Source organism: Theropithecus gelada, chromosome 7b (genome assembly GCF_003255815.1).
Source record: "Theropithecus gelada isolate Dixy chromosome 7b, Tgel_1.0, whole genome shotgun sequence".
In the NCBI taxonomy this organism is placed as follows: Eukaryota; Metazoa; Chordata; class Mammalia; order Primates; family Cercopithecidae; genus Theropithecus; species Theropithecus gelada.
Genome location: NC_037675.1, coordinates 74,909,154 through 74,932,585, shown reverse-complemented (window position 1 = coordinate 74,932,585; position 23,432 = coordinate 74,909,154). Strand labels below are relative to the sequence as shown.

Sequence of the window (23,432 nt, the reverse complement as noted above, 5' to 3'; positions counted from 1 at the left end):
TCTTTGTATTTATTCTGCCTGGCATTTACAGTTCTTCTTGAATATGTGGCTTGATGTCTTTTACATCAGTTTTGGAAATTTCTCAGTCATTATCTTTTCAAATACACTTATATTAAATGCTAGGTAAGCCAGGCGAGTGGCTTATGCCTGTAATCCCAGTAATTTGGGAGACTGAGGCAGGTGGATCACTTGAGGTCAGGAGTTAGAGACCAGCCCGGCCAGCATAGTGAAACCCCGTCTCTACTAAAAATACAAAAATTAGCCAGCCATGGTGGCACATGCCTGTAGTCCCAGCTACTTAGGAGGATGAGGCAGGAGAACTGCTTGAACCCAGGAGGCAGAGGTTGCAGTGAGCTGAGATCGTGTCACTGCACTCCAGCCCGGGCAACAGAGTGATTCTGTCTCAAAAAATAATAATAATAATAAATGCTACGCAGTGTTGATATCAAGGAGAGAAAGGAATGATTCCTCCAGGATTACCACAGTATGATTTTCCAAGGTCTATTTTTTTGAAACAAGGTCTCACTCTGTTGCCCAGGCTAGAGTACAGAGATGCAATCACGGCTCACTGCACCAACCTTGACCTCCTGGGCTCAAGCAATCCTCCCACCTCAGTCTCTTGAGTAGCTGGGACTACAGGTGTGCACCATGTTTGGCTAATTTTTGTAGGGATTGGATTTTGCCATGTTGCCTAGGCTGGTCATGAAATCCTGAGCTCAAGCGATCTGCCCCCTTTGACTTCCCAAAGTACTGGATTATAGGTGTGAGCCACTGTACTCTGCCCCAAGGTCTGCTCTTAGAGACAGGAAGTGAGAGGGAAAATAGATGGTAGTCATTCACCTTTGGAAGAGAGTATAGACTTAACTATTCTAGAGACAGGTCTCATCTCCTCCTGTCAAAGGATTTTTCTCTGACTTTTATAATGAAAGGTCATATTAACACCCCTTTCCTCATATTAACACCCCTCTGTATGTTTCTGGCCAAAGAAAATTCTACCCTGCTACTGAAGGTTGAACAGCAAACATTAGGTGACCATTCTTTCACAGTGATGGAAAAAGTCACCAGCTTTAAAGCTCACCTATGACTTAAAGCATTAACTAAAAAAATCTAGAAGGAAACACAAATGTTAACTGGTGGGAATGCTTTTCACTTATATGTGTCATACGCCTCTTAATCTTCTACAACAAGCAAGTTACATTAGTAAAACTAATGACAAAGCTTATTCAACAAAGTTACGTAAAATACACCACTAATGACAAGGACATGGCTTTAATGTTATCCAGGAGACAGCTGATTCACACAGGGTTACTGAACACTAGAACCTGATCTTGAATCTCTCATGTCAACAATAGACAAATGCATTACAATTTAGGGAAAGCTGTTTTCTGGGTACCTCCCAGGTGTTTGCAGAAGAAGGCTAGAATCTGCTTCCAGGCATCTACCTGGGCCTTAGAATGAGCCCTGGGCTCCCCACCCCACATCACGTGTTTGTTCACTAATTCGTGAAGGGAAGCTGGGCACAGGGGGAAGTAAGGAGGCTCGATGTAATGCCCAGTCCCAGGGTAACAGATGATCTGGGGTTTTTCCTTTCCATGGGCCTGTAACCGTTCAGAGACTTTTTGGGCATACAACTCACTCCTCCAGTTATGGTCATCCTGACCGACGATGAGCAGGATGGGCCCCTGGGCCTTCTCTACTGGAATCATGCTGGAGTTCTCATACCCTCCTACGAGATCATTCCTTATATCCACGATGTCCATGAGGCCCGAGAAAGCTACCTTGATTCTCCTCAGGTCAAAGCCCAATGGTGGAATGCTACTGTGCTTATAGTTGATGGCTTTGTTCCCACTGATCCCAGATCCATTGATGGAAACTGTGGCTGAGACATTCTTCAAGAATGAGGCCATTGAGAGACAAATATCAGCTCCTAAAGAAATGCCCAAAAGCCCAATGCCTGGGCCTTTTACCTGGAAGAAAAGAAGAGAGAAGAATCGAGTCAATAACTTATCCAGACTGGGCGCGGTGGCTCACGCCTGTAATCCTAACACCTTGGGAGGCGGAGGCGGGCGGATCACTTGAGGTCAGGAGTTTGAGACCAGCCTGACCAACATGGTAGAACCCTGCCTCTATTAAAAATACAAAAAAAAAAAAAAAAAAAAAGTTAGCAGAGTGCGGTGGCATGCGCCTCTAATCCCAGTTACCCGGGAGGCTGAGGCAGGAGAATTGCTTGAGCCTGAGAGGCAGAAGTTGCAGTGAGCCGAGATCGCGCCAGTATGCTCTAGCTCGGGTGACAGAGCGAGACTCTGTCTTTAAAAAAAAAAAAAAAAAAAAAAATTATTCCATTCAAAAACATTTTCCTAAAATGCAGAGATGCTGCTAGCTTTAATCTGGGAATTATCCACAAGAAAATCAACCTCAGCTGACAGGGGAGTTTCTTCCCATGTGCAGAATATCTGACTGAACACATGGTAAACAAATCTTAAAATCACTGAAAACCTTGGAAACTGATTTATAAACATTTCAGAGAATTATCCACTAGAAAATGCTGAGCCACGGAGCCCATCAAGTTCAGGACCACATTCAGGTAGGTCTGACTGAAGTCTTCATTGGCAATGCATCCAATAGTGTGGAACCAAGTTCTGTTCCAAGATGTGAATCATTTATCAGATCATTTGCCATATGTATTGGCAAATGATTACAAAGCCAGACTTCAGAGTAAGTAAGTAAGTTCGTTCTTGGCTTCTGAAAGGGGTGGACAAGTTCTGACCAAAATTTGAGAACATACTCTGACATCAGGAAATTAAAATTTAAAAACAAGCATGTGGCCGGGCGCAGTGGCTCAAGCCTGTAATCCCAGCACTTTGGGAGGCCGAGATGGGCGGATCACGAGGTCAGGAGATTGAGACCATCCTGGCTAACACGGTGAAACCCTGTCTCTACTAAAAAATCCAAAAAAAAAAAACAAAAACAAAAAACTAGCCGGGCGAGGTGGCGGGCGCCTGTAGTCCCAGCTACTCGGGAGGCTGAGGCAGGAGAATGGCATAAACCCGGGAGGCGGAGCTTGCAGTGAGCTGAGATCCAGCCACTGCACTCCAGCCTGGGTGACAGAGTGAGACTCCGTCTCAAAAAAAAAAAAAAAAAAAAAAAAATCATGCAAAGACAATAGATTAGAAATTCAATTTGCAATATACAGATAATATTTAATATTACTAACTAAAATATCACGTGGATTTTACAATTAATTCTATACCACAAATTCATCTGACAGAAAAAGTGGAAATGGGCACCTTAAGCCAAGGAAGTCTCCAGAAGAAATCTTTGTGAAAGAGAAACAGAGCAGCATTTCTGCACATGGTACAGGTTACACTCTCTATGGAGATATTTTTAGAGAGACTGATTAAATAAAGGACATGAGGAGAACCTGGGGATGTTGAAGCATGTAGCACAGGGCTTCTTCGAAGTACTCCAGGGATATGTTGTCCATGTTCTTGGGGAGATCTTCAAAGTTATAATAAGCTAGAGCCAACGTGGCAAAGCCATGGCCAGCAAGGAGGCTGGCTCGATATTCCAACAGGCCCCCTCCAATACCAAAGATGTCAACGATCCCTGGGAAGGGTCCAGGTCCTAGAGAACAAAATATTATAAATGTAAGTCATTATACAATTTAAAAAATGTTCTTTCCTGGCTGGACACAGTGGTTCATGCTTATAATCTCAGCACTTTAGGAGACCAAGGCAGGAGGATCGCTTGAGGCCAGGAGTTCAAGACCAGCCTGGATAATGTAGTGAGACGCTTTAAAAAAAAAAAAATTAGTCGAGTGTGGTGGTGCATGCCTGTAGTCCTGCCTACTTGGGAGGCAATGGAGGGAGGATCACTTGAGTCCTGGAGGTCGAGGCTGCAGTGAGCTATGACCACACTACTGCACTCCAGCCTGGGCAACAGAGACAGACACTGTCTCAGGAAAAAAAAAGAAAAGAAAAGAAAAAAATTGAAATGAAATTTTATGTTCTGTTGCATCAGCCCTCTGGTTTTTAGTGTACTGATATCTCAGATGTCTATGTAGAAAGGGAGGAAAGAAAAAGAAATACCCAGAGATGGTTTTAGGTGAGAAAGGCAGTGGAGTCTGAAGTATGACCTGTGATAAAGCAGGACATGAAGAAGTGGAGAAGAGACTCAGTGTGCCTAGAACACTAAAGAAGGCGACATTGGTAATAGCCTCATTCACTGTCATCATTCTGCCTTAGACAAGTCAGGCTGATGCCTGTAGAGATCTGTAGGGTAGTGATTAATAGCAATGTGGATAATGTACCTGACGACCTGAACCTGCTTTTTCATCTGCAGAATAACAATACCAACTTCATTGGAATATTATAGAGACTAATATAATGCAAGTAAAAGCCGTAGTACCCAGCCTAACAAAAAATTCTTTTTTTTCTTTTTTCTTTTCTTTTTTTTTGTGACAGAGTCTGGCTCTGTCACCCAGGCTGGAGTGCAGTGGTGCGATCTCGGCTCACTGCAACCTCTGTCTCTCAGGTTCAAGTGATTCTCGTGCCTCAGCCTCCCCAGTGGCTGGGACTACAGGCGTGTGCCACCATGCCGTACTAATTTTTGTATTTTCAGTAGAGTCGAGGTTTCACCATGTTGGCCAGGCTGGTCTCGAACTCCTGATCTCAAGTGATCCGCCCTTCTCGGCCTCCAAAGTGCTGGGATTACAGGCGTGAGACACCACGCCCAGTACCAAATCCTCTATTTTGGTAGAGTGGCCACCGACATAGTCAATGCTAGCTTCTCTGACCTTGCTCCGAAACCAAATCAGTGCTAAATCAGCCCTGGAAAGAAAGCAACGGAGACTCAGGCCACCGACGCTCACACCTCCCGCCAGCATCACAGCTCACCTGGCGGCAGGAAGAGCGTGGCGCGCACCCGGCCCGCGCGCACCGACTCGCGCCGCACCCCCGGCGGGAGGAAGAGGCGCTCGTGCCGCACCTGGCACAGCAGCCGTCCAGGTTCGGGGTCGTGGCCGTCCAGTACCTCCAACTCCACGACAAAGGGAATCTCTACGTCCCGCTTCAGGAAGCGCCAAAAAGGCTTCTCGGGTTCCAGGGCCCAGAGCAGCCCCATGGGCTCGAGTCCCGCGAAGCTGCCGCCCAGTGCGGGCGCGCGCTCCAGGTCTAGTTCGCCGCGGGCGTCGGCGCAGTAGCGCGCGTGGGCCCGGAAGAGCGCGCCCTTCTCGTCGCGCAGGGACGCGCGCAGCGTGACCCGCTGCTCCGGGGCCAGGCCGCGCACTGCAATGCGCACCGGCTCGTTCCAGCAGCAGCGGCCCGGGGGCTCCAGGATCAGCGTTGCTGACATCTTGGAGCCGGAGCGGGGAATCCAAAGGTCGAGGCCCGAGGCCCGTCCAAGATCGTGGCAAGCGCGCCGAATGTCCAGAGGGCGTCTGGCCTCCCCTGGTGCCGGGACCTGCCGGTGGCTGGCTGAGCAGTCCCAGAAAGCGCTTGGGACTTCAGACCGGTTAACCCGGCGCTCCAGACTCGTCTGAGGCAAAAGTAGCCAGGCTCTTCTCCAGGATCGTCTCCTCGGGCCCCAGGGCGCGCAAGGTGTGGCGCCCAACCCACCCCTTAGAAAGCCTCTCTGCCTCACAGCACCCTCGGTTGTTGGAATGAAAGTTGTTGGATGATCGATTTGTGGTGAAACCAGAGGCGAATGAGATCAAGCCAAATTCTAGCCTTTCATGGGTTCCATGGAAGGTTTTGTTTGTTTTTAACTTTTTTTTTTTTTGAAACGGGAGTCTCACTCTGTCGCCCAGGCTGGAGTGCAGTGGCGCTTCGGCTCACTGCAACCTCTGCCTCCCGGGTTCAGGCTATTTTCCTGCCTCAGCCTCCTGAGTAGCTGGGATTACAGGCACGCGCCACCACGCCCGGCTTATTTTTGTATTTTTGGCAGAGACGGCGTTACACCATGTTGGCCAGGCTGGTCTTGAACTCCTGACTTCAAGTGATCTTCCCGCCTCAGCCTCCCAAAGTTCTAGGGATTACAGGCGTGAGCCGCTGCACCCTGCCTGCTTGTTGTTGTTGTTGTTGTTTTTATTTGAGACAGGGTCGCTGTCATCCAGGCTGCAAAGCGGTGGCTCGATCTCGGGTCACTGCAGCCTCGACCTCCCAGGCTCAACTGATCCTCCTGTCTCAGCTTTTGGAGTATCTGTGACTACAGACAGCACGCCACCAATGCGGCGCTAATTTTTAAATGTTTATTTTTAGAGAGGAGGTGTCACCATGATTCCCAGGCTGGTCTCAAACTCCTGAGCACAATCTATCCTCCCGCCTCTGTAATCTCAAAGTGCTAGGACTGTAGGTGTGAGCTACCTACCGTGCCTGGCCCTCCATGTCAGTTTATTTAAAAAGCTTTTTAATGAAATATAATATAGGCCGGGCACAGTGGCTCATGCCTGTAATCCCAGCAGTTTGGGAGGCTGAGGCGGGCAGATCACTTGAGGTCAGGAGATCAAGACCAGCCTGGCCAACATGGTGAAACCCTGTCTCTACTAAAAATACAAAAATGAGCGGGGCGTGATGGTGCACACCTGTAGTCTCAGCTACAGGGGAGGCTAAGGCAGGAGAATTGCTTGAACCTGGCAGGCAGAGGTTGCAGTGAGCTGAGATCACACACCACTGCACTCCAGCCTGGGTGACAGAGCGAAACTCTGTCTCAAAAAAAAAAAAAGAAAGAAAGAAAGAAAAGGAAAGAGAAGAAAGGAAGGAAGGAAAAAGAAAGAAAAGAAAAGAGAAAAGAAGGAAAGAAAAAGGAAGGAAGGAGGAAGGAAAGAGAAAGAAAAGAAAGAGAAACAAAGACAGGGAAAGAGAGAAAAGAGAGGGAAGGAAGGGAAAGAAAGAGAAAGAAAGGAAAAAAGCAAGCAAGCAAGCAAAACTATTGGAGATAGTAAAAAGATAAGTAGTTGCCAGGGGTTGTGGGAAGGGAGGGATGAATAGTTGGAACACAGACAATTTTGAGGGCAGTGAAACTATTCTATATGATACTATAATGGTGGATACATGTCATTATATGTTTGTCCAGAACTATAGATGTACAACAATCACCAAGAGTGAACCTTAAAGCAAACTAGAGATTTGGGGTGATAATGATATGTCAGTGATGGTTAATCAGTTGTAACAGGTGGACCATTCTGGTGGGGGATGTTGATAGTGGAGGTGAGGGAACTATGCATGTCTTGGGGGGCACAGGGAGTGTATGGGAAATCTCTACCTTCTGCTCAATTTTGCTATGAACCTAAAACTGCTTTAAAATATAAGATGTAAAAAAAAATAAGTAAACCACCCAGATAGCTCAGTTGGTAGAGCATCGGACTTTTATTTTTTATTTATTTATTTTTTTTGAGAAGGAGTCTCACTTTGTCGCCCAGGCTGGAGTGCGGTGGCGCGATCTCAGCTCACTGCAAGCTCCGCCTCCCGGGTTCACGCCATTCTCCTGCCTCAGCCTCCCGAGTAGCTGCTGGGACTACAGGCGCCCGCCACCGTGCCCGGCTAGTTTTTTGTATTTTTTAGTAGAGACAGGGTTTCACCATGTTAGCCAGGATGGTCTTGATCTCCTGACCTCGTGATCCGCCCGCCTCGGCCTCCCAGAGTGCTGGGATTACAGGCGTGAGCCACCGCGCCTGGCCCCTGAGCATCGGACTTTTAATCTGAGGGCCCAGGGTTCATGTTCCTGTTCCTTAATTTTTTTCTTTTTTTTTTTTTTTTTTGAGACGGAGTCTCGCTCTGTCACCCAGACTGGAGTGCAGTGGCCGGATCTCAGCTCACTGCAAGCTCCGCCTGGCGGGTTTACGCCATTTTCCTGCCTCAGCCTCCCGAGTAGCTGGGACTACAGGCGCCCGCCACCTCGCCCGGCTAGTTTTTTGTATTTTTTAGTAGAGACGGGGTTTCACCAGGTTAGCCAGGATAGTCTCGATCTCCTGATCTCGTGATCCGCCCGTCTCGGCCTCCCAAAGTGCTGGGATTACAGGCTTGAGCCACCGTGCCCGGCCTCCTTAATTTTTTTTTAACTTTTTAATTAAACACAAAAAAGAAAAGGAAATTTATTGGATGGAAAATCAAGAGTAGGTGTGGCTTAACATTTGATTGATCCAATGGCTAAATGATGACACCAGGAACCTCTTCTTTCTGTCTTCTCTGCCATTAATAACATCATAAGGTGGCTGTCAGCTAATTGTGGCCTCATCCTTTTTTGCTCATATTGAGTAGGAGGGAGAAGATTCAGATTTCTAAGAAAGGTCTAAGTCACATATTTTCTCCTGTCATGGAATGTTGAAATTGGCTTAAACCAAATGGAGATTGCCACCATTGCCCCTGGGATCAGAGTGGAGTTAGCATTCCCCGGAACCCACAGCTGCAGGGGGAGGGGCAATAAAATCAGCAATTCTCCTAAAAGAGAGAAGTGTAATATATGCTGAGCAGGTACCTGACAATATGAGTGTGGCGGAGGAACTTCTCATGATGGTACTGATGGCTTTTTGAAATCCAGGGCAAGAAAGGACGCTTTTAATATTTAGAGAAATAGGCCGGGCTCGGTGGCTCACGCCTGTAATCCCAGCACCTTGGGAGGCTGAAGCAGGTGGATCACTTGAGGTCAGGAGTTCGAGACCAGCCTGGCCAACATGGTGAAACCCCGTCTCTACTAAATATACAAAAATTAGCCAGCGTGGTGGTGTGCACCTGTAATCCCAGCTACTTGAGAGGCTGAGGCAGGAGAATCACTTGAACCCAGGAGGCAGAGGTTGCAGTGAGCCAAGATCACACCATTATACTCCAGCCTGGGTGACAAAAATGAAACTCCATCTCAAAACAAAAACAAAAACAAAAAATATTAGATAAAATATGGGTCTAATAGGAGTTATGATTATTAATGGGGCAAATTAAGGAATTTGGAAGTTGGAGACTGACTTTGACAAGACGGGTGTATTTAGATTTGAACACAGAATTTGACATAAAATATATGTTGGAAAACAAGAAAATAATTAAGCACATTAGCAGTATTTTGCTGCTAGATAATTCTCCCCCAGTTTATCTTCAATCCTCAAAATCAAGTGGCAATGGGAGGTCCCGTGGAAACAAGTCAGGGGAGATAAGGTAAATCCACTGGTGTTCCTAGCAGAAATTTTACTGATAATCAGAATAGTAATAAGTATTGAAATAAAGCAAAAACAAGTGGATGGGCCAGGTGTGGTGGCTCATTCCTGTAATCCTAGCACTTTGGGAGGCCAAGGCGGGCAGATCACTTGAGGCCAGGAGTTTGAGACCAACCTGGCCAATGTGGCAAAACCCCGTCTCTACTAAAAATGCAAAAAGTAACCGGGTGTGGTAGCCCACGCCTGTAGTCCCAGCAATGTCCCGGGAGGCTAAGGCAGGAAGATTCCTTGAACCCAGGAGGCAGAGGTGGCAGTGAACTAAGATGGTATCACTACACTCCAGCTAGGGTGACAGAGCAAGATTCTGTCTCCAAAAAAAAAAAAAAAAAAAAAGTGAATGTTGCCAAAAGGGGAGCAGGGGGAGCAAGAAGTCTGTGTCAAAATATATCTTATTTTTGATAAATCTCCAAACAAGTGTGCAAATACTCCTGTCAGTAGGCTTAATCAACAGTCTATCTTGACACCCTGAAGCTAATGCAGAGAAAAAATGCCCAAGAATAACTGGCAGCTGATCTATTTGTTTTTTTTTACACCAGGCAGAGAATCATCTAATTTTTCTATATTAGGGAGGAAATTGAGTAAACTCAATATTCTGTGGTAATATCACCATAAAACTGAGACAAAAATTGAAACAAATAATTGAACACTCATGGACTTCAGTATGGAACTAAAAAACAAAATGTTTTGCCAGGCATGGTGGCTCACACTTGTAATCCCAGCACTTTGGGAGACCCAGGTGGGAAGACTGCTTGAGGCCAGAAGTTTGAAACCAGCCTGGGCAACAGAGCAAGATTCCAGCTCTACAAAAAATTAGGCAGGTGTAATAGTGCATACCTGCAGTCTCAGCTACTCAGGAAGGCTGGGATGGGAAGATGGCTTGAGCCCAGAAGTTTGAGGCTGCAGTTGAGCTATGATCACACCAATGCACTGCAGCTCTGGGCATCAGAACAAGATTCTGTCCCTAAAACAAATTTTTTTTTTTTTTTTTTTTTTTTTTTTTTTGAGATAGCATCTCACTGTGTCACCCAGGTTGGAGTGCAGTGGTACAACTTGGGTCACTGCAACCTCCACCTCCTGGGTTGAAGCAATTCTCATATCTCAGCCTCCCAAGTAGCTGGGACTACAGGTGCATGCCACCTCGCCCAGCTAATTTTTTGTATTTTCAGTAGAGGCAGGGTTTTACCATGTTGGCTGGTCTGGTCTCCAACTCCCGACCTCGGATGATCCGCCTGCCTCGGCCTCCCAAAGTGCTGCGATTACAGGCATGAACCACTGAGCCTGGCCTCTAAAAAAAAAATTTGTTTTCTTTTTGAGACGGAGTTTCGCTCTTATTACCCAGGCTGGAGTGCAATGGCGCGATCTCGGCTCACCGCAACCTCTGCCTCCTGGGTTCAAGTGATTCTCCTGCCTCAGCCTTCCTGAGTAGCTGGAATTACAGGCATGTGCCACCACACCCAGCTAATTTCGTATGTTTAGTACAGACAGGGCTTCTCCATGTTGGTCAGGCTGGTTTCCAACTCCCAACCTCAGATGATCCATCTGCCTCGGCCTCCCAAAGTGCTGAGATTACAGGAGTGAGCCAATGTGCCCGGCCTAAAAAAATTATTTTAAGTAAAAATAAAAACTAAATGTTTTCCTTGAGAAAAGAAGAAATCACACTGGTTTGGCAGTTTACATGTTGGTTTTTTTTTTTGAGACAGAGCCTCACTGTGTCGCCCAGGCTGGAATGCAGTGGCACAATCTCGGCTCACTGCAACTTCTGCCTCCTGAGTTCAAGCAATTCTCCTGCCTTAGCCTCCCAAGTAGCTAGGATTACAGGCACCCACCACCACACCCATCTAATTTTTGTATTTTTAGTAAAGGCGGGTTTCACCATGTTGGCCAGGCTGGTTTCAAACTCCTGACCTCAGGTGATCCACCTCTCTCGGCCTCCCAAACATTATAATAAAAGTAATCTTTTTACTATCGATAAAAAGCCTTTGGGCTGGGTGCCGTGGCTCACACCTAGAATCCCAGCGCTTTGGGACTCAGAGGTGGACAGATTGCTTGAAGTCAGGAGTTTCAGACCAGCCTGGCCAACAGGATGAAATCCCATCTCTACTAAAAATATAAAACTTAGCCAGATGTGGTGGTGGGCGCCTGTGATCCCAGCTGCTTGGGAGGCTGACACAGGAGAATCGCTTGAACCCGGAAGGTGAAGGTTGCAGTGAGCCGAGATTGCGCCACAGCATTCCAGCCTGGGTCATAGAGTGAGACTCCGTCTCAAAAACAAACAAAAAACAAGGCCTATAAACTAAAGCTGACCTCTTGCCTGTGTAACTGGAGTTGGTTATGTATTTCACTGACAGGTACTGGTCATAAACCTGTTTATCAGTGTTTTCAGATGTAGAACAGAGTGGAATGAATGATCCTCTATCAGACCCTAAAACGCCTAACCTTTGTCCCCACCTCATAGTCATCTTAGCTTAGCTACAGCCTCACTGAACAGCAATGAGAATCTTAAGAATGTAACTGCTGCTTCCCCAACTGCTTCTCCCACCTTTTGTGCCACACGTATCCCCCTGTTAGAAAATGGTTCCTCACTGAACCTCCTTCATGACATATTCTTGGTCTATGTGGAGTCTGTGTTCCTCAGCTTAAGTCCTGAAACTTGGCTCAGAATAAATCTAACTATGATTTCTCTAAGTTCTAATGCTGTTATTTTACTTTTCAATCAACATTATAAAAGTTGTTTGTCAGAGGCCGGGCATGGTGGCTTACACCTGTAATCCCAGCACTTTAGGAAGCTGAGGTGGGATCACTTGAGCCCAGGAGTTCAAGACTAGCCTGCGTAACATAGGGAGACCCCATGTCTACAAAAAAATACACACACACACACACACACACACACACACATTAGCTGGGCATGGTGGTACACCTGTAATCCCAGTTACTACGGAGGCTGAGGTGAGAGGATCGTCTGACCCGGGTAGTTCAAGACTGCAGTGAACCATGATGGCACCACTCCACTCCAGCCTGGGCAACAGTGAGACCCTGTCTCAAAAAGAAGAAGGAAAAAAAAAAAAAAAAAGGCCGGGTGCAGTGGCTCACGCCTGTAATCACTTCAGGAGGCTGAGGCGGGTGGATCATGAGGTCAGGAGATCGAGAACATCCTGGCTAACACGATGAAACCCGGTCTCTACTAAAAATACAAACATTAGCTGGATGTGGTGGCCCACTCCTGTAGTCCTAGCTACTTGGGAGGCTGAGGCAGGAGAATTGCTCCAACCTGGGAGGCGGAGGTTGCAGTGAGCCGAGATCACACCACTGCACTCCAGTCTGGGCAACAGAGTGAAACTCCATCTAAAAAACAAACAAACAAACAAAAATTAGCAGGGCGTGGTAGTGGGCGCCTGTAATCCCAGATACTTGGGAGGCTGAGGCAGGAGAATAGCTTGAATCTGGAAGGCAGAGGTTGCAGTGAGCCAAGACCACACCAACACCGCACCACTGCGCTCCAGCCTGGACGACAGAGCCAGACTCCGTCTCAAAAAAAAAAAAAAAAAAAAGAAGTTGCTTGTCAGGAATTCTCATTGGTTTAGAGATATAACATCATTTAGTGATTGGCTATATACTGTTTAACTCTAGGGTGTATGGCATTTCTCTCTTTTCTTGAGAAGGAGTCTCACTCTGTCACCCAGGCTGAAATGCAGTGGTGCGGTCTCAGTTCACTGCAACCTCTGCCTCCCAGGTTCAAGCGATTTTCGTGCCTCAGCCTCCCGAGTAGCTGGGACTACAGGCAGGCACCACTATGCCCAGCTAATTTTTTTTCTTTTTTTCTTCAAGATGGAGTTGGGATTATAGGCATGAGCCACTGCGCCCGGCCAAAACTGCATTCTTTAGTGAGTTCCTGTGGGGTCCTTCTGACAAGCTGGCATCAGCAGTTTCGTTGGTGGCTGATGTGACACCTCGGTTCTTCTTGATTTAAAAGAATTTAAACGAGACACACAGCGAAAGAAGTGCAGCATAGAGTAATTTATTGCAAAGGAAAAAGAATATTTTGAAAGTTACGTGCAGAATGGACGGTATACCATGAGAGAGAGAGAGGATTCAAGGCAGGCTGCTCATAAGGGTGAGCCAGCAGACACTGGCAGTAGGGAGACTCCCTATATGGGAGTCTTACATGATTATTCATAAGGTGGTGGGAAGAGGTGTTGCTAGTAGGCATGTTCTGGGTGCACATGCACAGTAGCTGTACATGCTTGTTCATATGTCACATGCCTCACTAGCATATTACATCTCCACGTAGGGCTGTCTTCTACTATTATAATGAGCAAAATATCCGTTTGAGGACAGGTAACATCAAAATGCTCATACTGTCTATGGGGGAAATTCCCTACTGAAGATAGCTTTGCTTGAATGAGCTCAATTACAATGCGAATGCTGAGGCTCACTGTGTTGACTGTACGGGGGCCATGGTCGCTGCATCCTGAGAACACGGTCACTTCCTTAACTACCTATCCTGCCTCAGTTTCACTGGTGCGCAGGACCTGAAAGAATATCTCGAATGGAAAAGTTAACGTTTTATAATGTTCAAGTTGTTATCTATAGAGCAGTGAAGGGGAACTATGACCTTGTGACAGGGTCTATGTGACTCTGGAGCAACAGGCAGCAAACAGCTCTGAGCAAGTGGGTCAGAGAGCAGCTGACTCCATGACCAATGCTGTGTGTGCAACAAGCTGGGCTGATTTGCATGTTGCCCCCTCCCTTCTTCCCTGAGTAATTTTATAAAGTTGATAGGGAAGGTTTCAGTGGGATCTTGGCCAGTCTCATAAAGGAGGCTGTTCTGAGGGGCTGGGAAGGAGGCCTCATGAGAGGAGGAAGGGCTCCCAGGGAAGGGCTTGGGCCAGGGTGCCTGATGCTGGGGTGGAGGGGAGGGCAATATTAGCTTCAGCATGTGCAAAGAAGGCGGCTTGGGGATTCTGAGTGGTTGGGGTGGTACTGTGGGAGGGGGGTCACCTGCAGAGAAGGGGCAATAGGAGGTGGGAGGCCCTGGTAAAGATTCAATTCCCCAAGTGGCCCAGATGCTCTCAAAATGGCTTGCCTCAGGCACTGTCCACCACCAAAAAAATCTCAGCACTCTCTCTTGCTATTTAATCAGATAAAGCCCCAGGATCTGAAGCCCCAGGTTCAGATCCCACCTTGCCATTGGCTTGCAGGCTCTATGACCTTGGCAAATGGCTTTGCCCCCTGCTTCAATTTCTTTTTCTGCAGAATGTGACAGGAATGTTTGCTACTTCCCGGGGATGTTTAAAACATTAAATAATAATCAGCTCTCCACGTGGTACACTTGAAATACGCCTTTAAAAACCATGCCCATTGGAGTTGGGTATTGGTTACGTGGTGTTTCCCTCTAAAATTATTCATGATGGTCAGGTGCAGTGGTGCATGCCTGTAATCCCAGCACTTTGGGAGAGGCCACGGTGGGAAGATTGCCTGAGCCCAGGAGTTTAAGAACAGCAGGGGCAACATAAGGAGACACCATCTCTTTTTTTCTGAGACGGAGTTTTGCCCTTTCGCCCGGGCTGTAGTGCAGTGGCATGATCTCGGCTCACCACAACCTCCACCTTCCGGTTTCAAGTCATTCGCCCACCACAGCGTCCCGAGTAGCTGGGATTACAGGTGCCCGGCACTGCGCCCAGCACCACACCTGGCTATTGTTTGTATTTTTAGTAGAAATGGGGTTTTACCATGTTGGCCAAGTTGGTCTCAAACTCCCAACCTCATGATCCGCTCGCCTGGGCCTCTCAAAGGGTTGGGATTACAGGTGTGAGCCACTGCACCCGGCCTTTTCATTTTTATTTTTTGAGATGGTGTTTCGCTCTTGTTGCCTAGGCTGGAGTGCAATGGTGTGATCTCGGCTCACTGCAACCTCCGCCTCCTGGGTTCAAGAGATTCTCCTGTCTTAGCCTCCCAAGTAGCTGGGATTACAGGCGCGTGCCACCACACCTGGATTTTTTTTTTTTTTTTTTTTTTTTTTTGAGACGGAGTATCACTCTGTCGCCCAGCCTAGAGTGCAGTGACACGATCTCGGCTTGCTGCAAGCTCCACCTCCCAGGTTCACGCCATTCTCTTGTCTCAGTCTCCCGAGTAGCTGGGACTACAGGAGTCTGCCCCGCTAATTTTTTGTATTTTTAGTAGAGACGGAGTTTCATCATATTGGTCAGGCTGGTCTCCAACTCTTGACCTCAGGTGATCTGCCCGCCTTGGCCTCCCAAAGCGCCGGGATTACGGGCATAAGCGACCGCACCCGACCTCTATTTTAAAATAAATGAATCATTGTGGAGCATGTGAGTTTAATGAACTTTTCTGTATATTTTACAAAGTTCACAGTGTGCATGGGTTGAAAATGAAAAGAAAGATGCCTGTCAAATAACTAATAAAGACTAACTAGGCTGGGCCCGGTTGCTTATGCCTGTAATCCAAGCAGTTTGGTAGGCCAAGATGGGCGGATTGCTTGAGCCCAGAAGTTGAGACCAGCCTGGGCAACATGGTGAAACCCTGTCTCTGCGAAAATACAAAAATGAGCTGGGCATGGTGGCATGTGTCTGCAGTCCCAGCTACTCAGGGGGCTGAGGTGGGAAGATCACTTGAGCCTTAGAGATTGAGACTGTAGTGAGCCGAGATCATGTCACTGCCACTGCACTCTAGCCTAGGTGACAGAGTTAGATCCTGTCTCAAAAAAAAAAAAAAAAAAAAGACGACGACGAAATGTCAAGAGGCTGATAGGTAATGTGAACCCCCGTGGTGCTTAAAAACTTTTTTCATGTTATTAAAACATTTTTTTGCCAAGTACAGTGGATCACGCCTATAATTCCAGCACTTTGGAAGGCCAAGCCGAGTGGATCACCTGAGGTCAGGAGTTCAAGACCAGCCTGACCAACATGGCAAAACCCCATCTCTACTAAAAACACAAAATTTAGCTGGGTGTGGTGGTGGGTGCCTATAATCTCAGCTACTTGGGAGACTGAGACAGGAGAATCACTTGAACCTAGGAGACAGAGGATGCAGTGAGCCAAGATCAAGCCATTGTAGTGTAGCCTGGGCAACACAGTGAGACTCCATCTCAAAAAAAAATTGTTTTTATAAGATGGTGTCCCACTATGTTATCCAGGCTGGTCTTGAACTCCTAGGCTCAAGCAATCCTACTGCCTCAGCCTCCCATGTAGCTGGGATTACAGGCATGTGCTTCTACACCCATCAACTCATCTGTGGTGCTTCTGAATCTAAAATTCACGAGCCTGAATTTCTAAGAATGGGCAACAGGGTCCCTAAGGTCTCAAAAGGGCTTCAGCAGACTCAGGTTTGGGATCCAGCATCTACTAATAAACTTTTGCACTTTTCTAAGAGAGTCACATATAATTGCAAGAGAAAAGATAAAACAGTATGAACTGAAATTTTGTGTTGTGCCCTGGCATCTTGGGGTGGGACTTGGCCAGGCCAGCTATGAGGAACTGTCCCAGATTGCATCATCTCTAAGAGTTCTCAGAGCCTCGGGTCATGTGTACTCTAAATAGGGCTCCGTGCCCTGCACTGGCATTCTTGTGGAAGTTTGGACAGACGTGGCACCAGCTGCATTCATGGGTTGCAGAGTACCACAGAAGGTAGCTTCATCTCAGGATATCAGCTCTCTACTGTAGATCTGGTTATATTCCACTGCTACAAAACCATGAATTCCTTCAGAAAAAAAGTGCCTGAAGCTGGCAGCGGTGGCTCACACCTGTAATTTCAGCACTTTGGGAGGCTGAGGCAGGAGGATTGTTTGAGCTCAGTAATTCAAGACTAGCCTGGGTAACACTGGGAGATCCCATCTGTACAAAAAATTAAAAATTAGCCAGGCATGGTAGTGTATGCCTGTGATCTCAGCTGCTAGGGAGGCTGAGGTGGGAGGATTGCTTAAACCTACAAGGTTGAGGCTGCAGTGAGCCGTGACTGTGCCACCGCACTCCAGCCTGGGCAACAGAGTGAGACGCTGCCTCCAAAAAAAAAAAAGGAAAGAAAAGAAAATAAAGGGTTTTTTTCCTTTAAATACAACTAAGGTTTAAGAAAACCAAGTTTATTGTGGAACTATTTATATCAAGTGTTATAAAGATTGTCTTTTCTTTTTTTTTTTTTTTGAGACAGTGTCTTGCTGTCGCCCGGGCTGGAGCACAGTAGCACGATCTCGGCTCACTGCAACCTCTGCCACCCAGGCTCAAGCAGTTGTCCCACTTCAGCCTCCCAAGTAGCTGGGACTATAGGCATGTGCCACCGTGTCTGGCTATTTGTTTGTAGAGACTGGGTTTCGCCATGTTGCCCAGGCTTGTCTTGAACTCCTGAGCTCAAGCAATCCACCGGTCTTGGCTTCCCAAAGTGCTGGCATTACAAGTGTGAGCCACCACGCCAAGCCTAAATTGTTTTCACGTGTCATTATTAAAATCACTTATGTAATTCATCTAAATAATGTTTTATCAGCTTTTGAAACAATTAAATCCTGAAGGTCTTTATGTATAAACAGGAACGTAGAATTTATTTGCACTAGGAGAATCCTTATTAATTGAAGGAGAAGATATCAAAGAACTAAATATGTATTTGTTTTGAAAATTTTTAGTGGTTTTATATCTAACTAGTAATCAGGTTATAGGCAAGATGTTAACTTCCATTCTTAAAGGAGAAACTCAAACCTGATATACTTTTTATATTATGTGCTTTTCTTCCACAGTAGGTAATCATTAAATTAATTAATTTATTTATTTGTGAGGCAGAGTCTTGCTCTGTTGCCCAGGCTGGAGGGTAGTAGTGCAATCTCTTCTCACTATAACCTCCACCTCCTGGGTTCAAGCAATTCTCCTGCCTCAGCCTCCCGAGTACCTAGGACTACAGGTGCGTACCATCACGCCCGGCTCATTTTTTGTATTTTAGTAGAGACAGGGTTTCACCTCGTTGGCCAGGCTGGTCTCAAACTCCTGACCTCAAGTGATCCGCCCACCTCAGCCTCCCCAAGTGCTAGGATTACAGGTGTGAGCCACCACGCCTGGCTCATTTATACACATTCAGCAAATAACTATTGAACTCCATTTATGTACCAGACACTGTTAATTGATGTTACTCACTTTTCCTTTCAGAACTAAAGCCTTATCAGTTGTGTGTTCAGATAGGGAGACTTTTTCCATTTCTTGTGTTTTCTACAGTTACTCCCTTCCCAAACTGATCAAGTGTACAGTTTATAAAAAGCTTAAAAACTCATTCTTACTGGTAAATTCATTTTAATAATGAGGGGGAGAAACTTTAAGTAGTTATTAAAAAGAAAAGAATGAATACACATACACACACTAAATGTGGCTGATGTTTCCAGGAGAGATTAGCAACAGAGAGGATCAAATAAAAATTACAGTTTTGCTGGGATTGTCCCCTCTTGGCCACCCAAGTGTTTGTGGAAGANGCCGCCTCTGAGGGTGTGAAATGTACTCTGTTGTTTTATTTTGCATTTCTTTGATTATTAATAAGGATAAGCATCATTTCATTTTTACATTGGCTGATTGCTCTTTATGTAATAAAAGTATCCAGTAACCTCAAATTTCCATTGGACAGCAAGAGGCCTTCCTATTGTAAATGCTAATTTACATAAACCTGAACATACTGTGGGAGTTGACAGAAAAGTTGCAAAAATGAGAAACTTTTAAAAGAGCATTTGTGGGCCCATGTCCCTAGGATCCCGAGAAACCCCAGTGCCCCAGCAGCCATGAGCACAGCCCAGGCGTGTGCTGATGGACAGGGACCCCCGTGCTGGCAGCTTCCAGACGGCCTCCTGCGGGGCTTCAGCCGCCCCTCCTCAGGGAGCTGCCTGTGACACTGCAGCAGCGCCGCAGCTTCCTGGTCTGGAAGCAGTACCGCACCCTGCTGCCGGACCTGGTGGATAAAGAGGCCCATGGGTGTGAAGCCCTAGGCTTTTGCTTAGACGCGGAGCCCAATCCCGGAGGGCCTTGCGAGAGATGAAGCACATGCAAAACACAGAGGTCTACATACTGCACCAGCCCCTGCCCAAGTATGACCACTGTGTGCGTGAGAAGCACCGCTGGGTAGGGCAGCACCTGGAGCCCCAGCTTGTGGAGCAAATTATCCTGACAATGGGCAAGACCGTGGTCTTTGGGGACTTGCTCACTGATGACAACCATACCATTCGAGGCCAAGAGGAGAGGCCACAATCAGTACCTGGTCCTACCCTGCACAAGGTGGTGGCTGCCCTCCTGGAGTGACAACAGGAGGGAGATCATAGACAGGCAGCGGGGAGCTAGGCAGCAGGAACGAACACGCCCTGCAGGGGGCAGCATCTGCAGCTGAAGCAAGGGCGGGCAGGCAGGCACCGTAACCTCCGTGCCCTCACAGGCCCAGCCACCTGGCACCTCCTGGCTGCCATGGAAATACAGTGAGAAAACCAGTCGGAATTCTTTTTATTAAAAAAATGGCTTCCTGGGCGGAGCTTGCAGTGAGCTGAGATCCGGCCACTGCACTCCAGCCTGGGCGGCAGAGCGAGACTCCGTCTCAAAAAAAAAAAAAAAAAAAAAATGGCTTCCTGGTCAATACATAAGAACATTAAAAAATTGAAACAACTTGAAAATTTTTGTTGTTGTTGTTGTTTTACTTTGTTTTGTTTTTTAGATGGAGTGTCACTCTTTCTTGTCCCCCAGCCTGGAGAGCAGTGGCCTGATCTCAGCTCACTGCAACCTCTGCCTCCCGGGTTCCAGCGATTCTCCTGCCTCAGCCTCCTGAGTAGCTGGGACTACAGGCGTGCACCACCCCGCCTGACTAATTTTTGTATTTTTAGTAGAGAGTGGGTTTCACCATGTTGGCCAGGCTGGTCTAGAACTCTTGATCCGCCTGCCTCGGCCTCCCAAAGTGCTAGGATTACAGGCGTTAGCCACTGCGCCCGGCCTGTTTTTTGTTTGTTTTTAATATTATAAGTGTCTTTTCCCTTGCCTTACAATGTCTTTTCTTTTTTTCTTTCTTTTTTTTTTTTTCTTGAGACGGAGTCTAGCTCTGTCGCCCAGCCTGGAGTGCAGTGGCGCGATCTCGGCTCACTGCAAACTCCGCCTCCCGCGTTCAAGCCATTCTCCTGCCTCAGCCTCCCAAGTAGCTGGGACTACAGGCTCCCGCTACAACGCCCGGCTGATTTGTTGTATTTTTAGTAGAGACGGGGTTTCACCGTGGTAGCCAGGATGGCCTCGATCTTCTGACGTCGTGATCCGCCCGCCTTGGCCTCCCAAAGTGCTGAGATTACAGGCCTGAGTCACCGCTCCCGGCCCTTACAATGTCTTTTAACTGAACACTAGGTTGAGGGACCTCTCAGTTTTGGAGTGGCAGAGGAACGTCCCCAGCCAGCTTTCCATTCCATTCCTGTCTTCCTCACACTAACCTTCGGAATGTTGGAAGCTACATCCTTTCTCTGTGTGAAAAGCGCAGGCACGAAAAAATAAAAAATAAAAAAGTAAGTGTAACTCCCCTCAGAGGGCCGGGCGCGGTGGCTCACCCTGTAATCCCAGCTCTTAGGGAGGCAGAGGTGGGAGGATAGCTTGAGACCAGGAGTTCGAGACCCGCTTGGGCAATATAGCCCGGGGGTGGGGGGGCGGGGAGAGAGACACACATACACACACACACACACATACACGCGAAAAGCGTGGCGGGAGGGACGAGGGGAGAGACACACACACACACACACACACACACACACACACACACACACACGAAGTGAAAAGCGCAGGAACAGGGTTGAGCAGACGGGAACAAGTATCAGAGGTGACTCACCTGGAGGCAGGAAAAGAGTCCCGCGCACCCGGCCCGCGCGCACCGGCTGGCGCCGCACCCCCGGAGGGAGGAAGTCACGCTCGTGCCGCGCCCGGCACAGCAGCCGCCCGGGCTCGGGGTCGTGGCCATCCAGCACCTCCAGCTCCACCGCCAAGGGCGTTCGCACGTCGCGCTTGACCAGCCGCAGCAAGGGTTTCTCGGGCTCCAAGGCCCAGAGCAGCCCCATGGGCTCAAGCCCCGCGAAGCTGCCGCCCAGCGCGGGCTCGCGCTCCAGGTCCAGCTCGCCGTGGGCGTCGGCGCGGTAGCGCGCGTGGGCCTGGAAAAGCGCGCCCTTCTCGTCTCGCAGGGACGCGCGCAGCGTGACCGGCTGCTCCGGGGCTAGGCCGCGCACGGCGATTCGCACCGGCTCGTCCCAGCAGCAGCGGCCGGCAGGCTCCAGGATCAGCGTCGCTGCCATCGGAGCAGGACCCTAAATGACCCGGTCAACTTGCCTCATCTGTGGAGACCCCAGCAACTGCGCCCAACTCTTCCTCCAGGACTGCAGTAGCAGGCTAAGCGCCCCCTAGGGCAGAACTGTCTGTTAATGTGAGCTGGGAAGGCCAGAGTCCAACGGATCGGCCAGAGTCCTGCCGATCAGCCATACCAAATACAGACACACTTGAACTTGCTTAAAGTCTCCTGTGTTGAAACCTCCACTTTATGTTGGAAAGCAGCTTCCTAGTTTTGCTTTTCAGAAGCTTGCTGTCTCGCGGAATGAGCTGGACCAGGGCTAGTTGGTCCCAGCTACTCCGGTGGCTGAGGCAGGAGAATGGGGTGATCCCGGGGGGCGGAGCTTGCAGTGCGCCGAGATCACACCACTGCCCTACAGCCTGGGCGACAGAGTGACAGTCCGTCTCAAAAAAAAAAAAAAAAAAAAAAGAACCAGGCAGCTAGCAGCCTCCAGGCGCCAAACTCCTGATGGCGAAGAGGAATGCAGGACTGAAGTTGGTTTTGATCACTTTGTTGAAGAATTCACACTCATTACTAATCATAGGGCTTTTCTGTCAAAATCTGCACCATGGTGTTTTGCTTGTGTGTTCTCTGTATATGCCTATCCTCCACATCAATCCCACACCGAAGGGTGTTGACTTCTTACTAGCTGTGTGACCTCTGAGCTTCATTCCCTACAGGTGTAAAAATAGTCAAATGAGGTAATAGTTATTAATTTCTCGAACTCCTGACTTTGTGATCTGCCCGCCTCGGTCTCCCAAAGTGCTGGGATTTACAGGCGTGAGCCACTGCGCCCGGCAAATAGTTGTTATTTTCTTACACTGGTTTCTCATTTTTGTTCCAGTCAGGCAAGTGTTAACTCTTTTTTTTTTTAAGAGACAGTGTCTCACTATGTTGCCAGCCTGGAGTACAGCGGCGGTTTACCATCACTGCACACTTACAAGCCTCAAACTCCCTGGGCTTAAGCCATCTTCCTGCCTCAGCCTCTCAAACACCTCAAGGGACTACCGGTGCTCCCCATGCATCGGGCTTTTTTCTACTTTTTCATAAGCTATTGGTTCCAACCAGAGGTGGGTTTTTTTTGTTTTGTTTTGTTTTGTTTTTTTCCATCAAGCTTAAGCTTTAGACCCCTCCCAAGGCCTCGTACCTGATTTTATGATTTCCTATCTTTATAATTAGAGAAACCTACAAATGCATAAGCTTCAAACCCACAAAACCTGTGTTTGCCTCTGCTCCTAATAAGGCTGTCCTGGAGGTAAGCCTTTTTATCTCGTTCCAAATGCTCTCATGTCCCATGTCATTATCATACAATTCCCTGTTAGTTCTAATTAGCTTTGTATAGGTTCTGTGGCATACATCAAGTATATTCTGTGCATAGAAGTCTCAGGAACTAAAGAAGGTAAATATAATAGTAGCTAATTGTTAATACTTACAAGAACCCTATTAGTAAATTAAGGCCCAGAGAATTTAACTGATTTTCTGAAGATCATACAGCTAGAAAGTGGAAGTTGGGCGAGGTGGCTCACGCCTGTAATCCCAGTTTACTTGGAGGCTGAGGTGGCAGGGTTGCTTAAGGCCAGGAGTTTGAGACCAACCTGGATAAGACCCTGTCTCTAAAAAGAAAAAAGGGCCGGGCGTGGTGACTCACGCCTGTAATCCCAGCACTTTGGGAGGCCGAGGCGGGCGGATTACGAAGTCAGGAGATCAACACCATCCTAGCTAACACGGTGAAACTCCGTCTTTACTAAAACAAAACAAAACAAACGAACAAACAAAAATACAAAAAATTAGCCGGGTGTGGTGGCAGGAGCCTGTAGTTCCAGCTACTTGGGAAGCTAAGGCAGGAGAATGGTGTGAACCCAGGAGATGGAGCTTACAGGAAGCTGAGATGGCCCCACTGCATTCCAGCCTGGGCGACAGAGTG

The 23,432-nt window shown here is 47.7% G+C and overlaps 1 protein-coding gene across 2 annotated transcripts; it reads right to left on the bottom strand.

Moving 5' to 3' along the window:
- Positions 1-1,250: 1,250 nt before the first annotated feature.
- Positions 1,251-21,820, bottom strand: LOC112628807 (acyl-coenzyme A thioesterase 4). Of its 2 annotated transcripts, none has more exons than XM_025392056.1 (3): positions 21,020-21,820; positions 3,422-3,624; positions 1,251-1,967 (listed from the first exon to the last, which is right to left on the bottom strand). In XM_025392056.1, exons 1-3 carry the CDS (start codon positions 21,474-21,476, stop codon positions 1,362-1,364), a joined length of 1,266 nt encoding a protein of 421 aa, XP_025247841.1. In that variant the 5' UTR covers positions 21,477-21,820; the 3' UTR covers positions 1,251-1,361. The 2 variants fall into 2 exon arrangements, with proteins under 2 accessions (XP_025247841.1, XP_025247842.1); XM_025392057.1 differs by lacking the exon at positions 21,020-21,820 and adding an exon at positions 4,896-5,668.
- Positions 21,821-23,432: the final 1,612 nt, after the last annotated feature.